The sequence below is a fragment of the Leptosomus discolor genome, chromosome 8, assembly GCF_034619465.1.
Source record: "Leptosomus discolor isolate bLepDis1 chromosome 8, bLepDis1.hap2, whole genome shotgun sequence".
NCBI classification, from domain to species: Eukaryota; Metazoa; Chordata; class Aves; order Leptosomiformes; family Leptosomidae; genus Leptosomus; species Leptosomus discolor.
The window spans coordinates 54,714,417-54,738,205 of NC_141398.1; the positions used below are offsets into that span (position 1 = coordinate 54,714,417).

The following is a 23,789-nucleotide window of genomic DNA, read 5'->3' on the forward strand; positions in this document are numbered from 1 at the left end:
TTGTGGTGTTACTTGAAATACAGGTAACACTGGTTACCAGCTGTTAAGATTGGATGATAAACCATTATAGCAGGAAATTACTTTTACTTGCGTGTCCCTAATGAGAACTGGAAGATTGATTTTACTGCCCAGAAACTGCACCAAGCTTGAGGCGGTCTCTAACACCTCACTGTTTCCTACCTGTACTGGATGATTAAAATAAGCTTTGAGACCTTGTGGGCTTTTTCCCGTTGTGAGTTAAGAGTACTGAGCTAGGTTCCCCTGTTCAGGAGGGTCTGTTGACGTCCTTTTAAGAGTCCTGGCCTACAGCTGACCAGGCTTTGACAGCTCTGCAATGGTGCTTTCCAGAGCCCCCCCCCACCCAGACGCAGGCTGCGGACTGCCGTGTTATCCGCCCCTAAAGCGGGCGAGAAGGAACGCTAGTGTCTGTATGACTCCCACCTAAACCAACGTGAACGGCCCACACTGGAGCCCAGCGCCACCCGCTCGCCACCGCCCTCGCCCCTCTGAGGGCGGCCCACGGACGCCGCGGTGCCGAACGGCTCCGCGGGTTTCTGCTTTTCCCCGCTGGACCGGGGCCAGCTGGGCGCTCACGCCGCCCTTCTCCGGGTAAACGTAGCCCGGGGAAGCCGTAGCCGACCGCCCGCAGGCTCTGGGATGGCGCCGCGGCGGCGACCGGCCCGGTGCCGCCTGACGACCCCTCGAAGGCGGGAACGCCGCGCGCCGCCGTCCCGTGAGGGCGCCTTCCCGTGGTCTGCTCGCCTCCAATCAGAAGGGGGAGCCCCGCGATCTCGTGTATTGATTGCAGGGATTTGCCGTCGGTCACGGGAGGTGGGTGGGATGAGATTCGACGGGGAAGGAGAAAGTCGTCTATCGGGTCGGGGCTGTCAAAGATGGTGGATGCGGAGCGGGAGGGTGAGCTGGAAAGGTAGCGCTCGTCCCTGCCCCTTCCTCCGCTGCCCGTGGGTGCCGCCTGCCCGCAGCGGCGTCCGCAGCCCCCGCTCCCCCCGCCGGCCGCGAGGATACCCTGGGGGAAGGCAGTGAGGAGGAGAGGCCTGGGCCCCGCGGGAGGGGAAGGCAGTGGCTGCAGCGCCCCCTGTCGGGAGGGGGTGGGCCGCCGCCGGGCTCTGCCCGGGTCCCCCGGCAGCTGGCCCGGGCGAGGGGGCGGCGGTGGGGGCGAGGGGGCTGTCGGGGCCGCGGCTGCTGGCAGCCGTCAGGTGTGGCCAAGCACCTCCCCCGTGTCCCGCGGGGTGCCGGGGTACCGCCTCGGGGTGTCACGGCGCTCCCTTCTGTTCGCTTCCAGGAGCCTGAAAGAGAAGGCCAGGCGGCGCCTGCGGGAGTTCGATGTGGGGGACAAGTTCTCCCGCTTGCCGCTGCCCAAAGCCGCCGTCCTCCTGCCGCTGGTGGTGAGGGCGGGCGAGCTGCACTTGCTGCTCACCGTCCGGTCGATGCAGGTAGGTGAGCGGGGCCGGGGCTGGGGCCTGCCGCCGCGCCGCCCCTGCCGGGCGCGGAGCCGAGCTCCCGCCTCGGGAGCGAAGCACCGGCGAGGTAGCCTACGAGGAGAGCGCGGTGCGTCCTCACTCGGGTGACTGCCCCGGTCCCGTCCTCGGCACCTGTTCCAGGGCCGCTTTCCTAGCTGCAACCCAGGCAGCGTGGCTAAGGTTAATTAAGGTATTTTTCTGCACTGATGATTCTAGTATGTACGTGTGGGAGAAATGCTGGATACCCAGAAACCTGTGACAGTAAAAGATGTTTTCCAGATCAGAAAAGGAAAAGCCCCCCAGAACTCTTCTGCCAGCATTTTGTTTTCTTTTACCACTCTTGTTTTCCGTTCCCCACCATACTGCCTGTATTCAGAGATTATTTACTTGTCTGTTTTTCTGTTGCTGAAAAATGGAAGTTTTTTGGGGCCTTGCTTGGAAATTTTAAGACCCCAATAATTACAGTTACTTAGCTGACAAACTGATTCTAACTGGGCATTTTACTGATCTTTGTACAAGCCTGTTACTCTAATGTACTTAAAGGTACATTATTTAAATGTGTATTTTAGAAGTTCTTGCTCTTACCTTGAGTATTTTAATCTCACTATTCAAGTTATCTGTCTAGATTCATCTGGCAGCCTCTTATGTGAGCAAGATCATGAAAAATGTACATTTTGAAGTATTAAAGCACAATGTATAGTATGAATTACACAGTTCTGTACAAGTGGTATGTGTATTTCTGATAGGGTTTATGGATTAGTTGGGTATAGGCCCAACTTTTGCTTGTGTAGCTCTTGATAAGGCACATTTCTGATCTGTAGAAACCTCTTAGCACCATTTCCAGCTTCTTTGACTGGAAGGTTAAATTGAACAAGTCATTCTGCAATATGGCCTGTGCAGATCCAAAAAGAAATGTAAAACTGGTTATATTTAACAGTAGCACTCCTTTAAATTCTAGCTGAGAAGATCACCAGGGGAAGTGTGTTTTCCAGGAGGTAAAAGTGAAGCAATTGATAAAGATGAAATTGATACTGCTCTCCGAGAAGCTAAAGAAGAAGTGGGACTCCAGCCAGAGAAGGTGGAAGTCATCTGTAGGCTTGTGCCTGGAATTGATAAAGTAAGCAATCCACTGAGTAAGGTAGCACATCGTTAGAAAATAAGCTTGAGTTCTTCTCTTTTGTAAAGTTGATAATGACCTTTTCCAACCTGTAACTGGAAATAACCACCGCTTTTTAAAGCGCGCAGCCTGCGTTGACAGCAGAGTGAAGGGAAGAGGTTCTTGCTCTGTATTTGGTATTTGTGAGGCCACATTTGGTTTGGCATGTCCAGTTGTGGACATACTGGAGTACTAGAAAGACGGTGGTAAACTGGTGAGAGTTTAGTGGAGAGCCACGAAGATAGAAGGGGGCTGGAGCACATGGGATATGAGGAGAAGCTGAGGAAAGTGGGTTTGCTCAGCTGGAAGAAGAGAAAGCTAGCAGGAGGATCTAGTTGCTCTCATCAGGTGCCTCCTGGGTGGTTAAGCAGAAGATGATCCCAGGCTCTTCCTGAGACAATGGACACAAGCAGCAACAAGTGGAATTTTGATGAGATGTAAGGAAAATACTCTTTACCATGAGGTTAGCCAAACACTGGAACAGATTTTGCTGACAGGCTCTATAATGTCCATCCTTGGAGACAAGCAGAGCTCATCCAGACAAGGACCTCAGCAGCTTGGTGTAACCTCTCATTCAATATCCTGCTGAAAGCAGGGTTAATTCGGGCAGAAAGGGACCTCTGGGGTTTATATGGACTGTGACTCTGTGTGAACTCTAGCAAGGAGACTTCCCTTCTGGAGGTGTCTGTGAAGGACAGGTTATTGTTTGTTAATTAACAGGCCACCATTCAGTGTGACATAGCATCAGTTTTCTCATGGTACAGAGGGGTTACTGTTTCAAAAGACTTTATTTTTGTTCTTCAGGTAACAGTTTGTTAATATACCTAGTGTTTCGGTTTGTATCTGTTAGCTGCTTACTGTTAGCAGTATCCTCCCCCTATTAAAAAATGAAAGAACTAGTTTTAAAATTGTATTGCAAAATGCTTTAACTTAGTAAAGTGTAATTTCTGTACAGATAACGTTGAAGCCATGTAGTTCAGAGGCTGTATGTAGAAAGGTTCAGTTGAGTTTTTATAACTCTTTTTCAGTGTTTTCCAGCAAATTGCCTCAGTCAATAGATCATGTGGTTTCAGACCACAAAAATTTTACCTGTCGGATTCCACTTTGTCTTCTCTTGTACATTCCAAGTGATTCTGACTTGGATGGAGTCTCCTGCATCAAATAGCACAGATGTTGAGTTTTGCTGTCACTGCTTTCTGTTGTACAGTGATGCTTTGTTGTTATGAATACACAGAACTAGCAACGTATCCTGAAGAATTTTGGTGTCCTCTTTATGCAAGCTATTATTTCAACAGATTTTGCCTACCAGCGGAAGAAGGGATTATATCTAAAATAGAAATGCCCAAAAATGAGCAGTTCCAAAAAGTTTATCTATTTTATAGCTAAATATATATTTAAAAAACAAATATGAAGATCTTGCCATTAGAGGGACTAAATTGCATTGCAGTTAAGAATATTTCATAGATGTCTTGTACAGATTTGGTAACATCTGAAATGTTCTTAAAAGAAAGAACATTGTTTTACTTGGTACAAACTTAGTGTTTGGGTTTTTCTTTCCCCCTTTTAGATGAATCACTTGGTAACACCAGTTGTGGGATTTATAGAGGATACATTCCAGGCCACTCCTAATCCAGATGAAGTGAGCGATGTTTTTGTCGTGCCATTGGAGTACTTTGTCAAGCCCCTGCATTACAAGACCTTGCCTTACAAAACCTCATCTGGTTACTTCGGGCGGATGCACTGCTTTATGTACGATGACCACGAACATAAAACGTCGTTCAAGATATGGGGACTGACTGCACACTTCGCTGTTTTTCTTGCTCTTGTAATTTTTGGAAAGAGACCTACATTTGAAGTTGATTATGATCTTGACAACTTGATTTCATCCTCTGAGAATAACTTCATGAATTTATATGCATCCTTACATGAAAGAAAGAAGAGTAATCTGTGACAAACTGGTCCAGCAATTAATTTATATTGAAGGAGGAAAAAGGGATTTGTTTATTCCCTTTGTACCTATTATTCAATTGAATTTCACACTTGAATTTCTTCTGAATTGGGAACTTATTAAAATTTATTTTTAAATAATATTTTAAAGTTGACAAGCCCTAACTAGATTAATATATTTTTTTAATCTGTTTTAGAGTTGCCAAAAGCACATGGTATTTTTGATGGACTTAATATACAGTTTTGGAAACTCTGTTTCAGTTTCTGCCTTTGTTTTGTGTGATCTGAGACGCTTTCTGTGGTTTGCCTTCTGTGTGATGAGATAATACTAATTTATATAATTTTTGTTTGAATTAGAACTTGAAAACTTTTGGGGGTCGGTCTGTCTGTTACTGCGCGGCATACTACATGTGGACAACATCATCCATCCAGTCTTGTGTGGTATCTTTAAGCACTTACAAAATGCACAATAAAAATACAAAAGGTGGCAACTGTTTTCCCTGGGTTGTTTTGGTTGGACTTGTGGAGGAAGAGGGAATTTTAATGAGCTTTATTACTCTTGCTCAATTTTACATTTCTCACAAGGAAAGTCTGTAGGCTGTGGAAGACTTAGCGTACAGGCAGCAGTACTGAGCTTCGCTCCTCAGCATCTTGTTAGCATCTCTCACTTGGCTCCTAGAGGGGGTCATCTTAAGGGAAGACAAGTGGAGTTGAGTATTCATGGGGACTAAAGCGCTCACCTGTACTTGAACCTTTACCAGTCACCCTGGCAATGTCAGGTACTTGTTGGGGGTTCTTTGTGCTGTGAATCTGTGTGTCCTTGTTGCTGGTGACCTAGAAGCTTATTCATAGTGGTCGTGATCTTAGTGTCAAACGGTTGAGTTTTTAAAAGCACGATTGACTGCGGCTGGGTTTGAGGTGCGGTCTGTGAGTAAACAAGTTACAGTCCTTAAACCACAGGTCTCTGCATAACGAGCTGAAAGCATTCAGTGTCCCTCAGAATCGCGTGCCCTAGTGCTAATCTTGAATAAGATGAAGAAAGGCACTCAGTTGTTCTCCTGAGTGTTGGCACTTTGTGCTTCCCCCCTCCAAGACTTGAGGATTTATAGTTCTGCTTACACACCGAGCCTGTTACCTGCCCCACAGAGGAAGTAAACACGTTGGTCAAAAACAGTTCGTAGGAAAAAGACAAGGGCTTCTGCATATGTCCTTGTTAATTAAAGTCCTTGCGTAAAGGTTATTTGTTCTGACGTCTTCCCAGGAGCTGGAATGGTTGTACGAGTTCTCTGGTTCTTCCCTAGCCTCTGTTAGGGAAGAAGATAAAGTTCCCCAAGTTTCAAAGATAATTGCTGATAGTGTTGAGATTGGTTCTTAAGAGAGTGGCTGTCACATTGGGATGTTTCAAAAGATTCAGCTCGAACATTTTACCATCTCTAAATGCTATCGAACCTTTCATGTTCGTACGTTAGCTCTTTTGGTGCCTCTGTTAATTATGTTTGATAGCAGTTGGCTTTTTAAGTTAAAAGGAAAAAAGACTTTTTTCTTTTGGTAGGATGAAATCCTTGGAGAAGTAGTAGCCACATTTATGAAGAACAGCTTTATTTTTCATTGTTAAATGCTTGTGAAATTGCTAAAACATTTTTAAAAGCTTAACTTTAAACTCTTCATATTATTCATATCCTCAGTGGTTTCTCTCAATGCTGATGTGTGCAGGAAAAGTAACTTATTAAAATAAGAACATTGTTAATTAAAATAGAGCAAAGCAGTTAGACCTTTGATTAGTAAACAAAACAGGTACCAAGACAGATAATTACTAACTTACCATCGCCTCTGTTCCCAGCAGACTGTTTTCTTCTTCATCTCTTAAGCGGATCTGGCACAGAAATTGCACAGATTGTACAAATTCAAACCTTAGCTTGTTTTTATTTCTCTTTTTTTTTAAACATGATTGTGTGGAACTGTAAGGACTGCAACAACAGTTACAGCTGTTGTTCCTTTTAGCAAATGCAAATCTTGTTGATTTTTGAATGAAATCAACCATTTGAACTAGTTGAAAAACAAAACTTGGAGAGGTACAACCAAAAATCCTTGAGTGATTTGCAGTACAACCACTGGGGCTTCACGTTCACATTATGCACCCTACATAATTTTACTGACCTTAGTTACGGAGTTTGGGAAGTACTTTCTTAACACAGAAGACTCATTCTTTATTTAGATACCCATCTGGGATTTGAGTGCCCAAAAAACTCCTTAGGCACAAAAAGAAGGAAATGTAAGTGCTTGTTCCTAAAACTGTCCCACATTTACTAATGGGAAACTGTTTCCTTGGGCAAGGTTTGGATAAAATTCTTCCACAGTTCTTGAGGCAGAAACTAGAACCTGACTCCCTCAATCATAGGCAGCTTTCCTAACCAATCCTTCTCGTGTCTGTAGGCTCTCTCCTACGTTCAAGAGGTAAGGAGTGGAGAGTGCCCCAAGCAGAGTACAATGAAGTCTGGCAATAGAGGCATTTTTCAGGATGCTATCTCTAAAGTGTGTCACCCTCCTGGGTAAGTGCCCTGTGTAGTTAAGTACAGTATTAAAGGGCAGTTGCAGCTGCTCTGTACCTCATGTTTTTAAAGGAGAGCGTGACTGTGCCTTGTTTGTGTGAGATCAAACTCATGAAAAGGTGGATCCTCCAGGGAGATGAATCTTTCCCTGGGCTGCAGGGAACCCGTGTAAACTTCAAAGGGAAAAGATCTAACGAATGGGCTGTTCTGAGAATTTCCTATCAGAAAATGCTCTACTCTGCTCTTAAACTGGTTCACAGCCTAGGACAATTAGCTCTCCCTTTTATCCTATACAGAAGCTTAAGCACCTAAAAGAGACCCTGGTTTTTGTTCAATGGGCCCCGTGCTTTGCAGTCTGACACTGCGATGTTATAGTGCCTCTGCTCTTCTTCAGGGCTGGCTTTCAAGTCGTGGAACAAAGCGCTTACCGAGACCTGGGTGTCCCAGGGTTCTCTCTTTCTGGTCCTGTGTTATACCTGAATATTATTTAAATAGATCTGAATATACTTTTATTGCGAATGTAGTGATGTTAAAGGACTCCTTTACTTTGAATTACTAATTGCAAATGCATTTATGCCTTGTTTAAGTATGGTATGTTAATACAACTTCCAGTCTGAAAAAGGTGTTTTATACATCTGTATTTACCCTTTGCACCTTTACTTGCAAACAAATCACCATGGCCATTGCTCAGTTGAAAAAAAGGTACTAGAAATATATTCCAGATTACATTCTCTAGCTATGGGATAAGTAATGCTAGCATGGCAGTAAAATGAGTGCAAAGACTTATATCAGAACAAGAAAATTACTGATATGATATAAAATTAACTAAAAGTAAGTGTCATACACTTTAATGTGAGCTGTTAGTCATTCTTTTAGTTAACGTGCAGTGATTCAGCATTTTACATGTCTGTATTTTTGAGTGCTCAAATAATTGGGCTTTTGGTATTTAACATTTATGTGAGCATTTAACATTTATATATATTCCATATGTAGATTGGTATTTAACCATTATAACCATATAAATTTAAAAAAAAAGAAAATTACTTTAAAAAGGATGTAGTGTATATACTAGTTTATAGCACTCCTGTGTGGGGAAGAAACATTAAAAGTTCATTTCATTTCAAGAAGTTCCATGTATGCTGCTCAGTTAAAATGCGTGTCCCATTTGCATGGCTAGAGTTCATGCAAGGCTAAAGCAGTTGTAGGTAGGTAAGAATGAAAATAATCAAAAAAGGAGATCATTTATATTCAGCCTATGCCTAAATCATATATATAAATATATATAAACTAGAAAACCTGGAGATGTTTTTGTCTTTGAAGAAACACTTCACGTGAGTGCTTAGTTGTCAGTTTGTGTGTGATGTACCTACAGTGATTCCTTTTTTTTCAGTAGGTTGTCATAACAATGCAGTTTTCACAACAGTACCTGTTCAACCATCGCCAGTTGGGGGGGAAAAAAAAAAGTAAAAAGGGTCATTAGGTAATCCCTCTGTCCCTCTAACCTTATCTCCTCCCAAAATGTAATCTAAGAAATAAGGAAGAGAGAAAAAGGAATCACACTTGTTTCTGATTCCTGGCAAAAGCTCTAAGTCTGTAGTCAGAATGCTCACTTAGTGTACGGGATTCTGAGTTTCAACATAAACTTCTTTATGCTTCATGATGTTAATTGTTATGGTGTTAAAATGTATGGTTGCCTGTTAGTTAGGACTTCAGATTTAGGGTCGGTTTTGTGTGTTTTACAAAACAAAAAGTACGTTTGCTAACAAGGAAAACATCCAAGTAATAATAAAATGTTAATGAAGAATAATCATCCCGTTTGTCAGCATCTGCTGCAGAGGAATGATTGTTCACTGGCTTTGGGCACATTTACCTCTTCGCATCCTGAATTCTGGAATTCCTTAGACTGTCCAGTCATGACCATTTATTGACCTATGTCTGTCGTGGTCTCCACTCTATCATAGTGTGTTTGGACATCTATTGTGTTAAAGACACCTCCCCACAGTGCTTGGCCGCTAGTACAGCTGCTCTAAAACGGCTGCACAGCTGTCCTGGGGGAAGTGCTGGCATCCCCTCTTCGGCCTGTGGTAAAAGCAGAACTACTGGCAACAGACAGGGACTGTTCTTCAGAGGACAGTGACACTTGTCTTTGAGCCCTGTGGTGGATCATAAAGCTCCTCCAGAGCCCTGGCAAGAGTCACGATACCCAGTTGTTGACATGGATGTGAATAATTCCAGGGGAAGAGCTCTGCGTATGTTTGAAGGACTAGGGACATGGTGATGTAAATCTGTATTCAGAAGGATTTGTATATAGAAACAAACACCTGTAGAAAAGGAGTTGACAAACAGGACATCTAAATAGTGTTTATGAAAATTAATGAAACTGGTTTTATTTTTTGAATAATGTAGTTGCTTCAGAGCTGTAGTTGGCATAAATCACAGTAATTTCATTGACCTTAGCACAGTTGTGCCAAAGTACACGCGCTGAGGCTTTAGTTTATACTGCATACCTACTTGAACTAATAATGTGTGTTACCTCAATTATGTTTTGTCTTGTATCTTTCATTATTTTATTTCTTAACATTTGCATAACAGATGCTATCAGTGGTTCTACTTAATAAATCAGTACTTTTAAAGAAGCCTAAGTTTGTATAGAATATATTGTTAGTTGTTCTTAAAATATTAGGGTGTATTCTAAATCTAAGAGCGACATCTTTTTAGATCATCTACAGTACCAATTCACAGATATTTATGGGAAACAAATGGAATAAATGGGAGTGCTATAGTTCATTGCCAGGTTTTATTGCTAGAAATGGAAGTCATGCAGAATGCATTATTTGTGGATTTCAGCTGTTAACTGTTAAATTAGAAATGCAGTAACTGTTGAATTAATGAACAAAGGCCCACCAATGCTTGGAAAACTGTGAATACTGTTAACAGAAAGGAAGTTGATGTTCTATACTTGGCAGCAAATTGTTCCTTACTTGAGGAAAAGAAAAAAGGTGAGTGCAGTGGATGGAGCACCTTCTCTACAATCGTCAGGCTGAAAAGAGCTAAAAGGCAGCTGATCTTACTGAGACCTTTGTATCTGTGAGAGCCTGTTAACCTGGACAGAGCTCTAGAAGGATGCAAAAAAAAAAAAAAAAAAAAAAAAGACTGAGAAAAAAATGAGATTATTTGGATGTAAGAGCACAAGAATTCTCTCATTAAGAAACAGAATCTATCTGGTCAGGGGAAATAGCAAGGGGTTGCTCTAGCAGGGGCTATGGTTCGATCTCCCTTCCAATAAGGGGAAAGGACCAAAGAATTAGAAAGATCCTAAATAGAAAGGTCTAACGTTAAGGAAGTGATGTGTGTCTGGAGAAAAGGAGGGGTGAGCAGCCGGCAGCTCAGCATAGCACCACGAGAGGGTGCCACCTCCCAGGTCCTTCAGGGCAAGCCCGGTTCAGCCTCCAGGCCAGCACAGGTAACCCTCAGGTAGCGACTGCTTAGAGCTGCCTGACAGGATCATGGAACAGTTGGGTTCTGTGGGGCAGTCAGGTACAGGGGTATCCAAACAACGTCATTTATAGCTATTGAGAAGGGGACTGTATTCATGTATCTCCTCAGCTCCACATGATTGACCACATTAACTCTCTGGTTTGCTCACAACAGGACATCTGCAACAACGAGTTTACTAAATAATTCTCCTGGCATTTGTTCTAATGTGCTTGAAATAACGAGAGTCTTCTGATTCATTCAGACTGACTGTACATCAATGGCTGAGCGACATGAAGGTACACTGTAAGCCTGGACTCGTGCTTGTCTTCAAGACTGAATGAATAGCAGATCTCAAATCTCCCTAGCCCGCCTTGTTCACTCTGTCTTACTACCCATTATATGGCTGTTTAGGGAACCCATGCAAATTGATAATTGGTTTTCTTAAGCCCTAGAAGTGAACAAGAAAGAACGCTCTTCTAAGAAAAATATTTCTCTCAAGTAGAAGGAAATAATCTCTTTGGTCTGAGAACTGTCTTCCAAATATATTCCTGTTATTTAAAAATATAGCACTGATTTTAATTATTAGAATTTGCTGAGGTATTTACTGTAGCTTTGACTAAAGATAACTGATTACCACACTAATTTATTTACCAAATAAAACATTGCTCTGAATTTAAGAGTATTGGTCAAAATAAGTGCTCCAGTAAAACTTTACTGAGTAGCATTGTTTGTTAGATTCTTCCCAGGGAGCCCAGATGGGGACTGGTATCTCATACTGCTAATATGCCACATTTAGATACATCTGTGAGCCTTAACTGTCTGTAAGGAAGCTCGTTTGACGTCTTCCAAGTTATGTCTTTTATATCTGAACTGGTTATTCGCAGATGTACAAGTTGGAAAGCTTTAGGTGAGCATTTTTACCAGTTTATGTTGTGAGTGTAACATGAAGAAAAAGAAGTGAATCTAGAATTCAAAGAGACAAGCAGGGAAGGATGGAGGATGGTGAATGGGAATAAAAAGAGGGGAAAAAAGTTTCTTAGTCGCTTGCACTGTTGATCATATTTATTAATACCTACATTGTGTCCAGAGGCCCTACTTAAGATGTAAGCATCCTTCTGCTGAACAGAAGCACAGGAAGACTTTCTGCTCTGGAAGCTTGCTCATTAAGAAATGTTAATTTCAGAAAGTGTCTGGCATCAGAGGAGTTCCTCAGCTACACCCACAGAGGCAGAAAAGCAGCTGTGCACGTTCTGTTGGCCATTTTGCAGCTGGCAACTGCGCAGCCTGCAGCCTGATTTCTGTAAATATTAAATATTTCATTTACTTATTAAACTTTAAGGTTTATTAAGCAGGACAGACAGATGGTTCACAATTTTGTGTGGTTGGCAGTCATGGTTCCTGGAGATGTACTGCAGAGCTCAGGATGTAAAGACATTTCAGTCCCATTTAGGCGCTGTGAGTCAGATTGGCAGCTGGTGGAAATTAGTGCAGTTCCAGAGATACTGATGATTCCTCTGCTGTGTGAAGTTGTCCATTAGGCAAGCAGGCATAGTAAATTCTGGCTTTACTCAGTACAAAAAATGTGCTTTGTTCAAAAGCTTGAAGATGTTTTTCTTGCTTTCAATGCGACTGATCAGATAAATAAGATCAGAGCTCTTACTGAATTGGTAATCCACACTTTCTCCCGGGTGGCTGTCAGCGTGAGTCCTTTTACACTTGCACAGAAGTCAGTGTCTTTTAGCCATCAGGGACTCCTGGGCTACCTCGCAAAGGCAGACAAAGCAGAGAAACACCAATTCCCTCACACCAGCCTGGGCAGCAAAACTAAAACTTTTCACAATTTCTCATAACATTTCTGAAATTCTTCAGAATAATCATTGGTCTTTTATTTCCACTCAATATAATTAAACCTCTGGACTGAAATCCTTCAATTTGGCACTTTCTGCTGATTTGCAGTTGTATGTGCCTGAGAACAAGACTGAATCCTTAGGCTTCAAGATTTCACAGTAGTACAATGGGATGATGGACCTCAAAAACAGTCATAAAATATGTCTTTTCTTCTAAAGCGAGGGTTGTATCTTAAGTAAATGCTAACTTAGTTCATCCATCATCCTCTGCTGGAATCTGACAGCCCAGAAATGTGATACTGAAATGTTATCTTTTGAGAATACACAATTTAAGCTTTATGTGGGGTTTTGGGGATGATTGTTGCTGAGGAAGGAGTTGGCACTTACTCTCTGTCTATGTGTTTTTAAAGCAGGAAAAATATGAAAGGTACAATTATTTCCTTTTTCTAATTTTTAAAAAATTACAGTTAAAACATTGCCAGGTAAACTCACAGAGCCAGACTGTTTTTAAAAGTTTGCTAGTTGAATCACTAGGGACTTGAGAGAAAAAAAAAATCTCTCTTAAAAAAAAATCAGTGTTTAATTTTAGGCATGAACTTATATTCCGTTAGTAAAACACCAAAGCCAAAAAGGATAAGTGGCTCAAATGCTTTCCTGAATGAGATCCTATACTATATTCTTTAAAATTTCCTATGAGACTCCATATTGAACAAAATTCATGCCAGTGTAAACTGTTCTGCACAGAATAATGCAAATCAGACAAGGGCCACTTAAGTCTCTTAAAATTCAGATGTGGTTTCACTGAACATTTCCCTGGGCTAAACAGGACTTAGTCACAGATGCAATGCTTCTTTCAGGATCAAGAATCAGTCTGGGCACTCCCAGGATGTGACAGGGATGAAAATAATGATGATGGTGCTAACAGCATGTACCTTTGTGCTTTCTTTTGTTATTTCTTGTCCATGTTCCTTCTGGTTTATAAGCCTTACTTACCTGAGCTCTGTTTATTGCTACTGTCAAGTCCCTCACAATATTTTCTGACAGATAAATATACAGTAGGTAAAAGACGGAACATGAAAACAGGTGCTCTCAAAGATAAAAGCCATTAGTGCTAGATGATTGCAGGTGGACGTTACCTGTTCTTTATATTGCATTTAGGGTCTCAACCTGCAGCAACCTCAACAACTTTCTAATAAGGAATCCTTTTTTTAACTATTCTTTTCCTTGGTGCTTTGTGTTTTGAGGGAGGTATTGGAACAGTTATTCCTCTATGAAGCAACATTACATTCCTTTTGTAGTGAAGGCAATTAAAACTTAGTTGTGACCCGAGCATTCACTTAGATGTGCCAATTATTCCAGAGCCCATAGATCTTTGGTGAGTGGAGCTATCTGAGCAACTCAAGCTGCTATGCTACATATTTCTAAAAGAGCGTGCATAAACCTGCTGATTTAAGGACAACCTCAGGCTGTCTGTCATATTTGATTGTACTAGTTCTTTGTGTAAAACCAGATTTTATGGCAAGCAGGTAGTTTACTGTGTATTTACCCACAAACTATCCTTTTTTCCCTTTAATAACAGAACTAAAAGACCATTCTGGCAAGGTGACCTAATCAGCCAACTTCAAGGGGAGAATGGGGAGAGTGGGAGAAAGAGGAAGATGACAATGATTTGACCTGGATTTTTGCGGTGTCAGAAGTAGCTACGGTCCTGTAACGATTCCAGTTGCATGGTACCTCATTTTCGTCATTCCCTGGTTAGAAGGGAAGAAGGAGAGGCAAAGGGGTGGGGGACAGATTCATTTGCACATATACTTAAAATGCTTTGTGCTGAGGTAAAGATGATGCAGAGAACATGAGCTGCTGCTGCATAGAGATACGTTTATTTAGCTAATTGAGTTGTCATGACAACTACTTCATCTAAACTGCTATAGTGTATAGGTTGTCATTGGCACCTGATGACTCTACAGAAACCATTATACTTTCCAACCAAATCTGCAAACTCTGTTCAGTCTACTTAGAACTACTGTTAAAGAATGTAGTTTTAATGGGAAGGGGGGAAAAAAAAAAAAAAAAAGGACTGACTTGTTAATAGCAGGTCACCACGGCTTAATTTTAGGGACTTCAGCTTCAGGCTGGAAGCACTCTTCTGGCTCATCCAGAAGAGCTGGCATTTCATCTTGTAACCCAGAAAATGTGAAACAACAGCGAGTTGTTCAGAAGCTACAAAGTAAGTCAATAAAGCATCGTAAGAGACTGATGATGCTCAGAAGAGCCTCTGAGTATATAACGTAGATGACTGACTGCTCAGTGTTAAATACACTGCAACCTGCAGAAAAGAAAGCAGTTCAAATTTGAGTCAAGAAATAAAATACTATCATTTTTCACATGAAGTGAGTATTGTTTCATTTAAAGGGAGCTAGGATTCATTGTGATAATGCTGACCATTGAACAAAGGGCAACTGGAACATCCCCGTCCTAACACAATCTAGCAAGTATTCACAGCTAGAGATCTTTGTTCCTTGCCACAACTGGCACACCTGCAGTTAGAGTCCGGAGCTAGAGAGCATGCAAAAATGGGTGCTCATGGGGGTGTTCTTCTTATTAAGCTCAGAGGCAAACTGGGACAAGTTATGGCAGTGATTTTCACTTTGGAATATCCTTGCTTTCGGGAGTGTACCGTACTGAGGCTCCTCCCCTTGGGTTTGAAATCTCAGTACTGATTGATGGGAAAGCGTCTGGAAGATAGAGGAAAAGCCACAGCATCAGGCCCAGTCCTGGCTGAAGGGTATCTTTGTAACGACAGAGAGGAGTAAAATATTTAACAGCAGGAATCCCATACCTTTGCTTGTCCTCAGCTTGGCTTGTGAGGTGACATGTTTGATGGAAGAGGGTCTGTGATACCACATGGGAAATGAAAAGGTCTGGGAAAGAGATCAATGAGTGAAAAAGTATGGAAACTGTTCCTCTAAGCTCTTGTTGCATGAACGTTTATTTTCCCGGAGTTGATAGCCTGGGGCATTTGAAGCCTCATCAATTCCCTGGTGTGTCTCACAGTGTGGCCACATGAGCAGCTGGGCCATCCCAGCGGAGGAGACAACACCTTGCAGCAGGTTGTGGGAATGAGCAGCGAGCAGTTGAACAAGGGGTAAGTGAGAATACCCTAAACTGCTGGAAACCTTGTCTTCATGAGATGCAGCTTGATTCATAGTTAGTTAGTTCCTGACAGCTGATCTTCCATAACTCTTCATGGACTAATAATATGCTCTTTTCCTACCCAGCTGTGAGGTACAATGTGTTGGGCTGGTTGAAAAAGAGGTACCTCACAGATTGGGTGATCTGGGGATGTGCAAAATCCATTACAGCAGCTCAGATGATAGAAAGTAACTCAGCAAGGCATGATATTGATCACAGGCATAAATCACTAAGAGAAGGACTGGAAGTTGCGACTTGGGGTTGTTTTAAACTCTGTCACTGATTAGCAGCATGTGTGTATGGTGTAGGTTGTGACACAGGCGTCACAAACACACTAGATGGTGTACCTACTGCACAAGCACTTCCTTCTTAGATGGCACAATTCAAAGGAGAGAGCAATGATGAAGGGAAGTTACTATCAGGATGTATCCTGTAACTCTGTCAAGGAGCACGTGTGTTCAGGATAAGGATATGCTGCTATTAGGCTGCACTAACCCTCTCAGAATGGCTCTTTCCTGACGGAGGAATCTCCTGTTCTCCATTCTGGCAAAGAAACGCAGCTCCTGGCTGAGGTGCTTGAGCAGAAAAATCAGCCTGGCAGGATCCTATTCCGTCTGGGGCCATTCTGTCTTTTGCGCAGCAACACTGTATGATGGGGCTAATGTGCTGTCACTGTTTTCAACATCAACATGTCTATGTCACAGTTTTCCCAATTAAAGGCCTCTTAACTTCCTTTTATTTTAATGATTAAAATGATCTCTTTGCTTTCAACTTCAGTTGTGCCACTTCTGATGTTGCTCACCAGCAGCACCAGCTGTGATCACTGTAACTGTCCTCCAGAATCTTTGCCAAAATTCTTGGCACTTGCCTCCAAAATTTGACAAGACTTGGCTCTGCATTTTTATTTGAGGAGGGCTTTGGTCACAAAATTCACGGCTGCCTCGTCATCCAGGAAGCTTGCTGATAGGAGTTCTGTTCGATTGTTCTCTACAACTTTTGAAGTCTCCTGCAGAGGTCAGTCTGGTAGCCGTGAAGCTGCAGCATCACTAAAGGAAGCATTGTTCTGTGTCCCTGATAGTTCTCGCCCGCAGTACCTCAGACCACTGAACACTCATCCTGCTATTTAAAAGATTTCTTGCTGTCTTAAAGGAATGCTTTATTTGGATAGGGCACTCATTTTCAAAAGTAACTCTCAAACCTTTTTTGAACAGCTTCACATGGATTACTCTTTTGATGTGCTTGCTTCCCATGAAATGATACCATTCTTTTGCTTAGGTATGTCTGAAGGGCACTGCCTTCCCTCTTCATTCCTTCATGTTCCTACCCACGCTTCTCTCTCAAAATATAGCAAGTTCAACACCCCCACCACCACCACCACCTTGTTAAAATTTATTGCAGTAAGAGAAAAATCCTCCAATGTTGGCTTTCTAGAGCACTATTCATCTTTTCTGAACCTAGCTAATAATTGTGGATAGGCTCTTGCTCCTCTTTTAACTTAATTAACCCAACAGTAGCTCTATTTTTTCTAAACTGAAGAAATTAAACTTTTCGGTTAAAGACTGCAAAGTAGTTTAGGCCTCTTCCATATTCATACTAAGAAGGTGACTTCAAGGTGACTAGAGGTCTGGCCTCTTACTGGAAAAATTCCTTTTTTCGTAGTCTTTTGGGACTACACACACCTGACAGTCCCACTGATTTCAAGGTCTCTGAGGAAAGTTGAGTTTTTCAGCAGAAATAATTCTGATGCTGCAGCTTAACCAAGATAGTATTGGTATTTGGATCTGATTTAGTAACACGATCCCCCTTCTCCTCTACCTGACATTCCAGATACTAGTCAGCATCTCCACATCTAAAGACAGATGATGGCTGGTTACTTACCACAAAAGGACGTTGCTTAGCTCATGGTTAAAATATCAAGTGGAAAAGTTCCTTTTTATTTTTCTTGCACAACAACAACAACAACAAAAATAAAAAGAAGAGCTTTTCTATTTGTATAGTGCAAAATAACTTATTTCCCTAGAAATCTCAATTTCCTTTGTCCTGACTTCACTCTGTTAGCCCTTCCTTGCTTTTATTTTTAACTGTAGAAGTACACTGCATTTTGAATTATTTCTTTAGAGAGTAAGACAAATGCCAGCACTTGTGTCCACCTTGTACTGTGATTTCACAAAGTGACTCTTGGCTGCATTCCAAACTCTTGCCTAGAATGGTTTCCAATTTTAATTTAAATAATTTGATATATCTACCAGCTAGACTTTAGATATAAAATTATCTAAAACTGAGAGGGAATCAAACTGCATGCTCAGGAAGTAGTTGTGGCCCTTCCATGTTACCCCGAAAGAAAAAGACTTACCCGGAGTGCCCAAATTTTCCGGCAGTTTTTCCTAGACTGGAAAAAAGATCAATCAAATTATTGTGGTCTAGTGGAAGGTGTCCCATGATGGGGGGTTGGAACTAGATGACATTCAAGGTCCTTCCCACCCAAACCATTCCATGATTCTGTGCTATCTAATTGTGTTAGGTCATACAGTGAGATAGCTGGTATGATCTAAAGCTTCTGTATAAAGATTATTTCATCAGGACTTCAAAGCCCTTTAAAAATGTCTCAAAAAGACAGAAATTTTTGAAATGCACAGCGATCATGCAGTGTGATTACACCATGGTAGTAAGCAGTCCCTACTTTAACTCCTTAGTTGGGACTTCAAGGTCTAATGTCCCCTGTAGCCAAGTTCTACAATTCTTGTTTAAATACTTTCTCTGAATACTTATTCCTGCTTGTTCACCAGTTATCAAAATTAGAATCCATCTGCGCAGTTTCTAGGGAGAGAGGAATATGAATGCTTCCCTTATGCAACAAGGTCTGCTGTCTACCTTGAGTCTACAACCGTGTCCTGCCCTGCTACTAAGATGTTTCTTACCACACAGACTTGGTATCAGTGAAAGAAATGTGAGGAAGCTCAACTCCTGACTTCCTTCTCCCAGAAGCTCCAAATGCACTTATAAACCATAGAGTCTATTGGATCAGATATGGTTTCTGAAAAGACTGGAGCACTGAAGAAGCGTTTGTCTCTGTTGCAACTATGAAGGTTTGCTATGCAAGGTGTACGTTAATTCTGCCTCTAGAAATCTTTATCTAAAATTTAGGTGATTATTATTCAAAAGCGCATTAGAAGTTAAGCCAATACTTCTTCAAAGCCTCTAAGAAACAGAATGGCACGGTCAGTCCTCTTCTGTTGCAACACTGGTGTCAGCAAATGGTCCCATTTCAGACTACAATACTTGTTTTTCACTTACCTTCCAGTGCCGAGAACTACAGCTACAGATGCGGTAAGTCATAAAACTAGAACACTTATTCTAGTGCTATCATAAATATAGGGTACAGTGGTGTCATCAATAGTATAAGCTTACCAAAAGTGCTTCACTAGTATGCTTAACTGTAGTCCAAGGAACTACTTCAGTGCAAAAAGGCATTAAGATTTTTCAGGCCTGTTTCCTAATTTACCAGTTTACCTGTTAGAATTACTTTAAAAAGGAGACAGCTGTCTGTCTGGTTGTGTTGTGGTTAACTCTGACAGGCAGATAAGCCCCACACAGCTGCTCGCTCTCTCCCCTGCAGTGGGATGGGGGAGAGAACGTGAAGGGCAACATTGAGAAAACTTGTGGATTGAGAAAAAGACAGATTAGTAAGTGAAGCAAAGCTTTGTGTGCAAGCAAAGCAAAACAAAATACGGAATTTATTCACTGCTTCCCAGGCAGGCAGGTGTTTAGCCGTTTCCAGGAAAGCAGGGCCTCAGCCATAACCCTGAATGTCCCCCCTCCCTCCTTCTGTCCCCCAAAGTTTATTGCTCAGCACATGGGACACGGTATAGGGTACCTATTCCATCAGCCGGGGGCAGCTGTCCCAGCTGTGTCCCCTCTGACTCCTTGCACACCCCCAGCCTACTTGCTGCTGGGCCAGCATGAGAAACAGAGGCGGCCTTGATGCTGTGTAAGCACTGCTCAGCGACGGCTAAAACATCGGTGTGTTATCAGCACTGCTGTGGTCACAGATCCAAAACAGCATCATAGGAGATGCTGTGAAGAAAATTAACTCCTTCCCAGCAAAAAAAGAATACAGGTTCCAAACCTTGCCTGCAAACTCATATGCTTTTATTCAGTGAAAATCTCTGTTTCTGTGAGAGCTAACCTATATCAGCTTTGTAATGAACAGCTCCACTAGCACCTTTAGACTGCTCAGAGTAAAAAGCAAAACAAAACCAAAAAAGCCTGGCGGTTATGGGTTTTGTTATGGGTCTTTTTTTTTTTCCTCCAGAGGGAGAGTAGAAGAGAATACAGCGGCACGCTCAGTTGGTTTATTAAAATCAATGAGTTAGAAAGCAGTAACTAGCTATGGAATGGAGGAAAAGAGACCATTAATAAACCGTGATAAAACACTCCATTACACTAGAGAGCATCCTGTGCCTTTCTTCAAAATGCCCATCACAGAGGGCACAACCAGAGTGATACTGAAAGCTGCATCAAGAGTTTGTGAGGGAATAGGAGCGTTCTCTGTATTGTAAACCCTACGGAAATTCTCTGCTGTGGCAGCACTCTCACAAGAGCTGTAAATTAGTATAATGCCTTCAAGTTTAAATTCAGGCTAGAAGCATCACTGCTTCCAGAGCAGCAACCTTTACATCGCATGGCCGTGGACTGCAACTTCAGCTGTATGCAAAACAGAGCTCAGCTTAGTAAACCTAAAAGCTCACTCTCATTTCCTTGAGCAGATTCAGGAGCTACATGTGTTACATGTTATAAATACTTAATGAGGGAAAAACAAGAGCCACAACAAGTTAAAATAGCTTGGTAATTTGTAGAAGGTAACTTTGATCAAAAATACAATGCATTGTTAGATGTGATCAGTCTGGAAGATAACGTTCACGGACGTGTTCCTGGTGATATTGTAACAGTAGATAACAACTGGGTATATCCAGTGTAACAACCAGATATGCTTTTCAAACTTACTCCCAGTATCTGTTGAATTCTCATTATTCTGTACACTTCAGCTCTGTTGTGAAGTTCAGAGACATTTTTTCACAAGCTTCTAACAAGTTACTCTGGATCCATAATTGCTAAGACCAAACTGAGTCGAAATGCCCAGCGGGATTACTCTTTCTCAATGCCTGGAGTCACACAGGATGGATAAGGACATAAAGCATCACATGCATCCCCAGATACCTAACACTCCAGTCACTGACCACAGTACTTCCAACAGGAAATTTAACACGTGCAGTAACTTTTTACTTTTGCTATGAATTACCTTGAAGAACAAGGTCTGAATAATGTCTTGAACCTGTTGGAATTCAGGGATGGCATTGTAACGTCCTAGAAACGTCTAAGGGTACTTAGTGCTTGCGCAGCACTACAAGTGAACTGTAAGCATGTGTTACAAGTTGTTATTCCTATGAGGTAAACAGAGTTCACCTCAGCTTTACAAAGAGAGAAACGAGTGACGGAGTCGGGACAGCACAAGTCTGCTTGTCTCAGGTGATGCTTTTAAGCAATGACAGTACCAATGTACTCATCTCCTGTAACTTTGCTCATTGTGATTTACTGTCCATCTCTGTAATTGTTTTCTGACCTTTTTTTTCTTCATTTCTCAGAGCTGAGTCCAAAAATGAAGCATACAGCTTCAAATTTACTATCAGAAGTAATACAATAGGGGTTTTTTCAGTGTAAAAAATACTCAGAGCTCTCAGAAAACACAACAGAAGTGTTAGAATGTACACACAGCAGGCAAAGATACTGGACAGTATTTTTTTCAGTGTACCATGTATTCAGTTATCCAAACAAATGGATTGTATGGCTCTAAAAATAAATATATAAATGAAGCTTTGTTCAAAGGGCTCATTTTGGTCTGTCTGTGTTTATTGACAACTATCATCACCATGATGTAAAGATTTCACAACCCATTGAATTTTCTTAAATTGTATTATTTCTTGATCAACAATAATGTCACCCATTTATTTCATTTCTATTGTACTCATCGGTGAATTATCTGAGCACAATTTCCATACAAGGCAAATGGTAAAGTAATGAAAGGATACAATAACCAAGCAGTCAACAGGATAAGTTGTATTGGTACATGTTGGCCTTGCCAAATCCTGTGTGAATGCCTTGATTTCTTTTCCTCTTTAATTTAAAATGCAACACATTTTCATTACTCCTGATGATTCTGAGGAGCTTTAAACTGCTTCTGTCTACTGAAGGGAAATGTACAGTTCTTTTCAATGACTATAAACAGAGAATTGCTTCTAGGATACATATGCAGCTCCATCAGTAAGAGAAAGCCCCTGGCTAACATAGAATAAAATAAAACAATTACCTCAATGGGAACTAACCTTAGGAAATAGAGGTCTCCTTTGTTTTTAAAAAGCCTGAACAAATACATCTAGCATCCTATACTCTTAGAGATTCCTTTGGGAATGTCCGTCTTTGTTAATACATTCTACGCACGGATACACGGGGAAAAGTCACCAAGCCCGTTTTCCTATTGATAAGAGATGGTGTGGATTATAGGCTATAACAACAGTGAAGGAGGTATTCTGAACAGGCTCTCAAAACAATACGTAAGGTGCATCTTCTGCCAAGCAGTATGGATGTTTTATAGCACACAAAGCTGTAGGGGGAAGATGTTGAATAAGACTGAAAAGTTAAGAGAGTCCTGAGGTTTTGTTTTCTGTCCTTGCACTCAATAGAATTTTATAACAGTAAAGAAAACAATGTTTTGGAACTCAACATATTAAACCTGCCCTGTTTATACACTAAAGCAGCCAGAACACATATCAATATGATTTTACTAATGTAATTTATAACTACTAGAAAAATACATCCTTTAGCTTAAAAATATTTTTAATACTTTTTTCTCCAAGACGAAATGTGATTTATGCTCCAGAGAAAACCACTGAGATAAAAATGCAATGTTATCCACTCGAACAGAGGTTTGCTTCTGCTGTTTATGTGTTACTGCCTTTGAGCAAAGTGATTAGCCATTAGTCAGGGTCTTGAATGTTGCTCCTGCTAAGAAGGGAAACTGACATAATGCCATCAAGTCTTTCTTGAACACAAACCGCATTGTTCTGCCAAAAAAAACTGATACAAAGGACATAATAAGTATCTAATATAGGACAGTTCTTTTCCACAAAAATCCAAGGGTGGTTTCATTTGGTTTTTTTCATCTCCACCCAGAATCAAACCCTGCATTTAACTCATCTACTTTAGTCTGTGATTGACCTTCCACGTGTTTCCAGTGACAACTTTGATTTCTTCAGCTGTCTTACACCAAAAGCATAGTAATAATACAACTAGATCTATCCAGGATGGCTGTTCCCCTCCATGAAACCCAGGCACGAACCCTCAGAACAGTATCTATGAAGACGATTGTTTTGACCCTGGTATAGTCATACATGGGGTCTTTTGCTGAACAAATGATTATGGTCTGAAAATAAAGGATCTGAATCAGGAAGAGATGTTGACTGTAACTGCCAGCATTTGTCCACAAGCACACTGTTCCGTTTCCCTTCTTTTCTACACAGCATTTTGAAAAATCACTATTGCAAAATATAGGTATCGCCAACTTGATCAGCAGATAAAGATGGTGACCAAAGAACTCTTAACTCTCTTTTGTTCAGGTTCTCCCAGTCTGTCCATTAATATTGTCACTACTCAACTACACCCATCAAATCGAGTCCTATCTTTTCACTTTTACAGGTCTTACCTGGGCTCATCCACTGTCCATTGCAGTCAATGGAAAGCCACCATTAGAACGCCTTGATTGAAGTCTTAAGTGATATGAATGGCCACCCCACAGCCTATTTCTAGAGGGGTTAAATTTACAGCCAACTGTCAGAATAAATCCTGCTTTTACATCTTAGTGTACGCTTCTGTACTGCATCATCTAATGTTCTTAAAGAAGTGGTTATGAAGTAAATCAAAATGATAGAATCTGGATTATGCAAAAATATCTGCTACGTGTTACCTCAGTTGCCACAACTGATGTGTGCAAGTACTGGTTCTACCAGAAGCGAGACATTATGTTTCTAGGAAATGGCCATCCTTCAATCATTCTGACTTGCTAAATCACTTAGAGAAATCACTTTTG

At 41.5% G+C, this 23,789-nt stretch overlaps 1 protein-coding gene across 1 annotated transcript; it reads left to right on the plus strand.

Moving 5' to 3' along the window:
• The first annotated feature begins 657 nt into the window (after nt 1-657).
• NUDT7 (nudix hydrolase 7) lies at nt 658-4,588 on the plus strand. Its single transcript, XM_086468831.1, has 4 exons — nt 658-915; nt 984-1,454; nt 2,440-2,598; nt 4,205-4,588. The coding sequence occupies exons 1-4, from the start codon at nt 658-660 to the stop codon at nt 4,586-4,588; spliced, it is 1,272 nt and encodes a 423-aa protein (XP_086324957.1).
• Nucleotides 4,589-23,789: the final 19,201 nt, after the last annotated feature.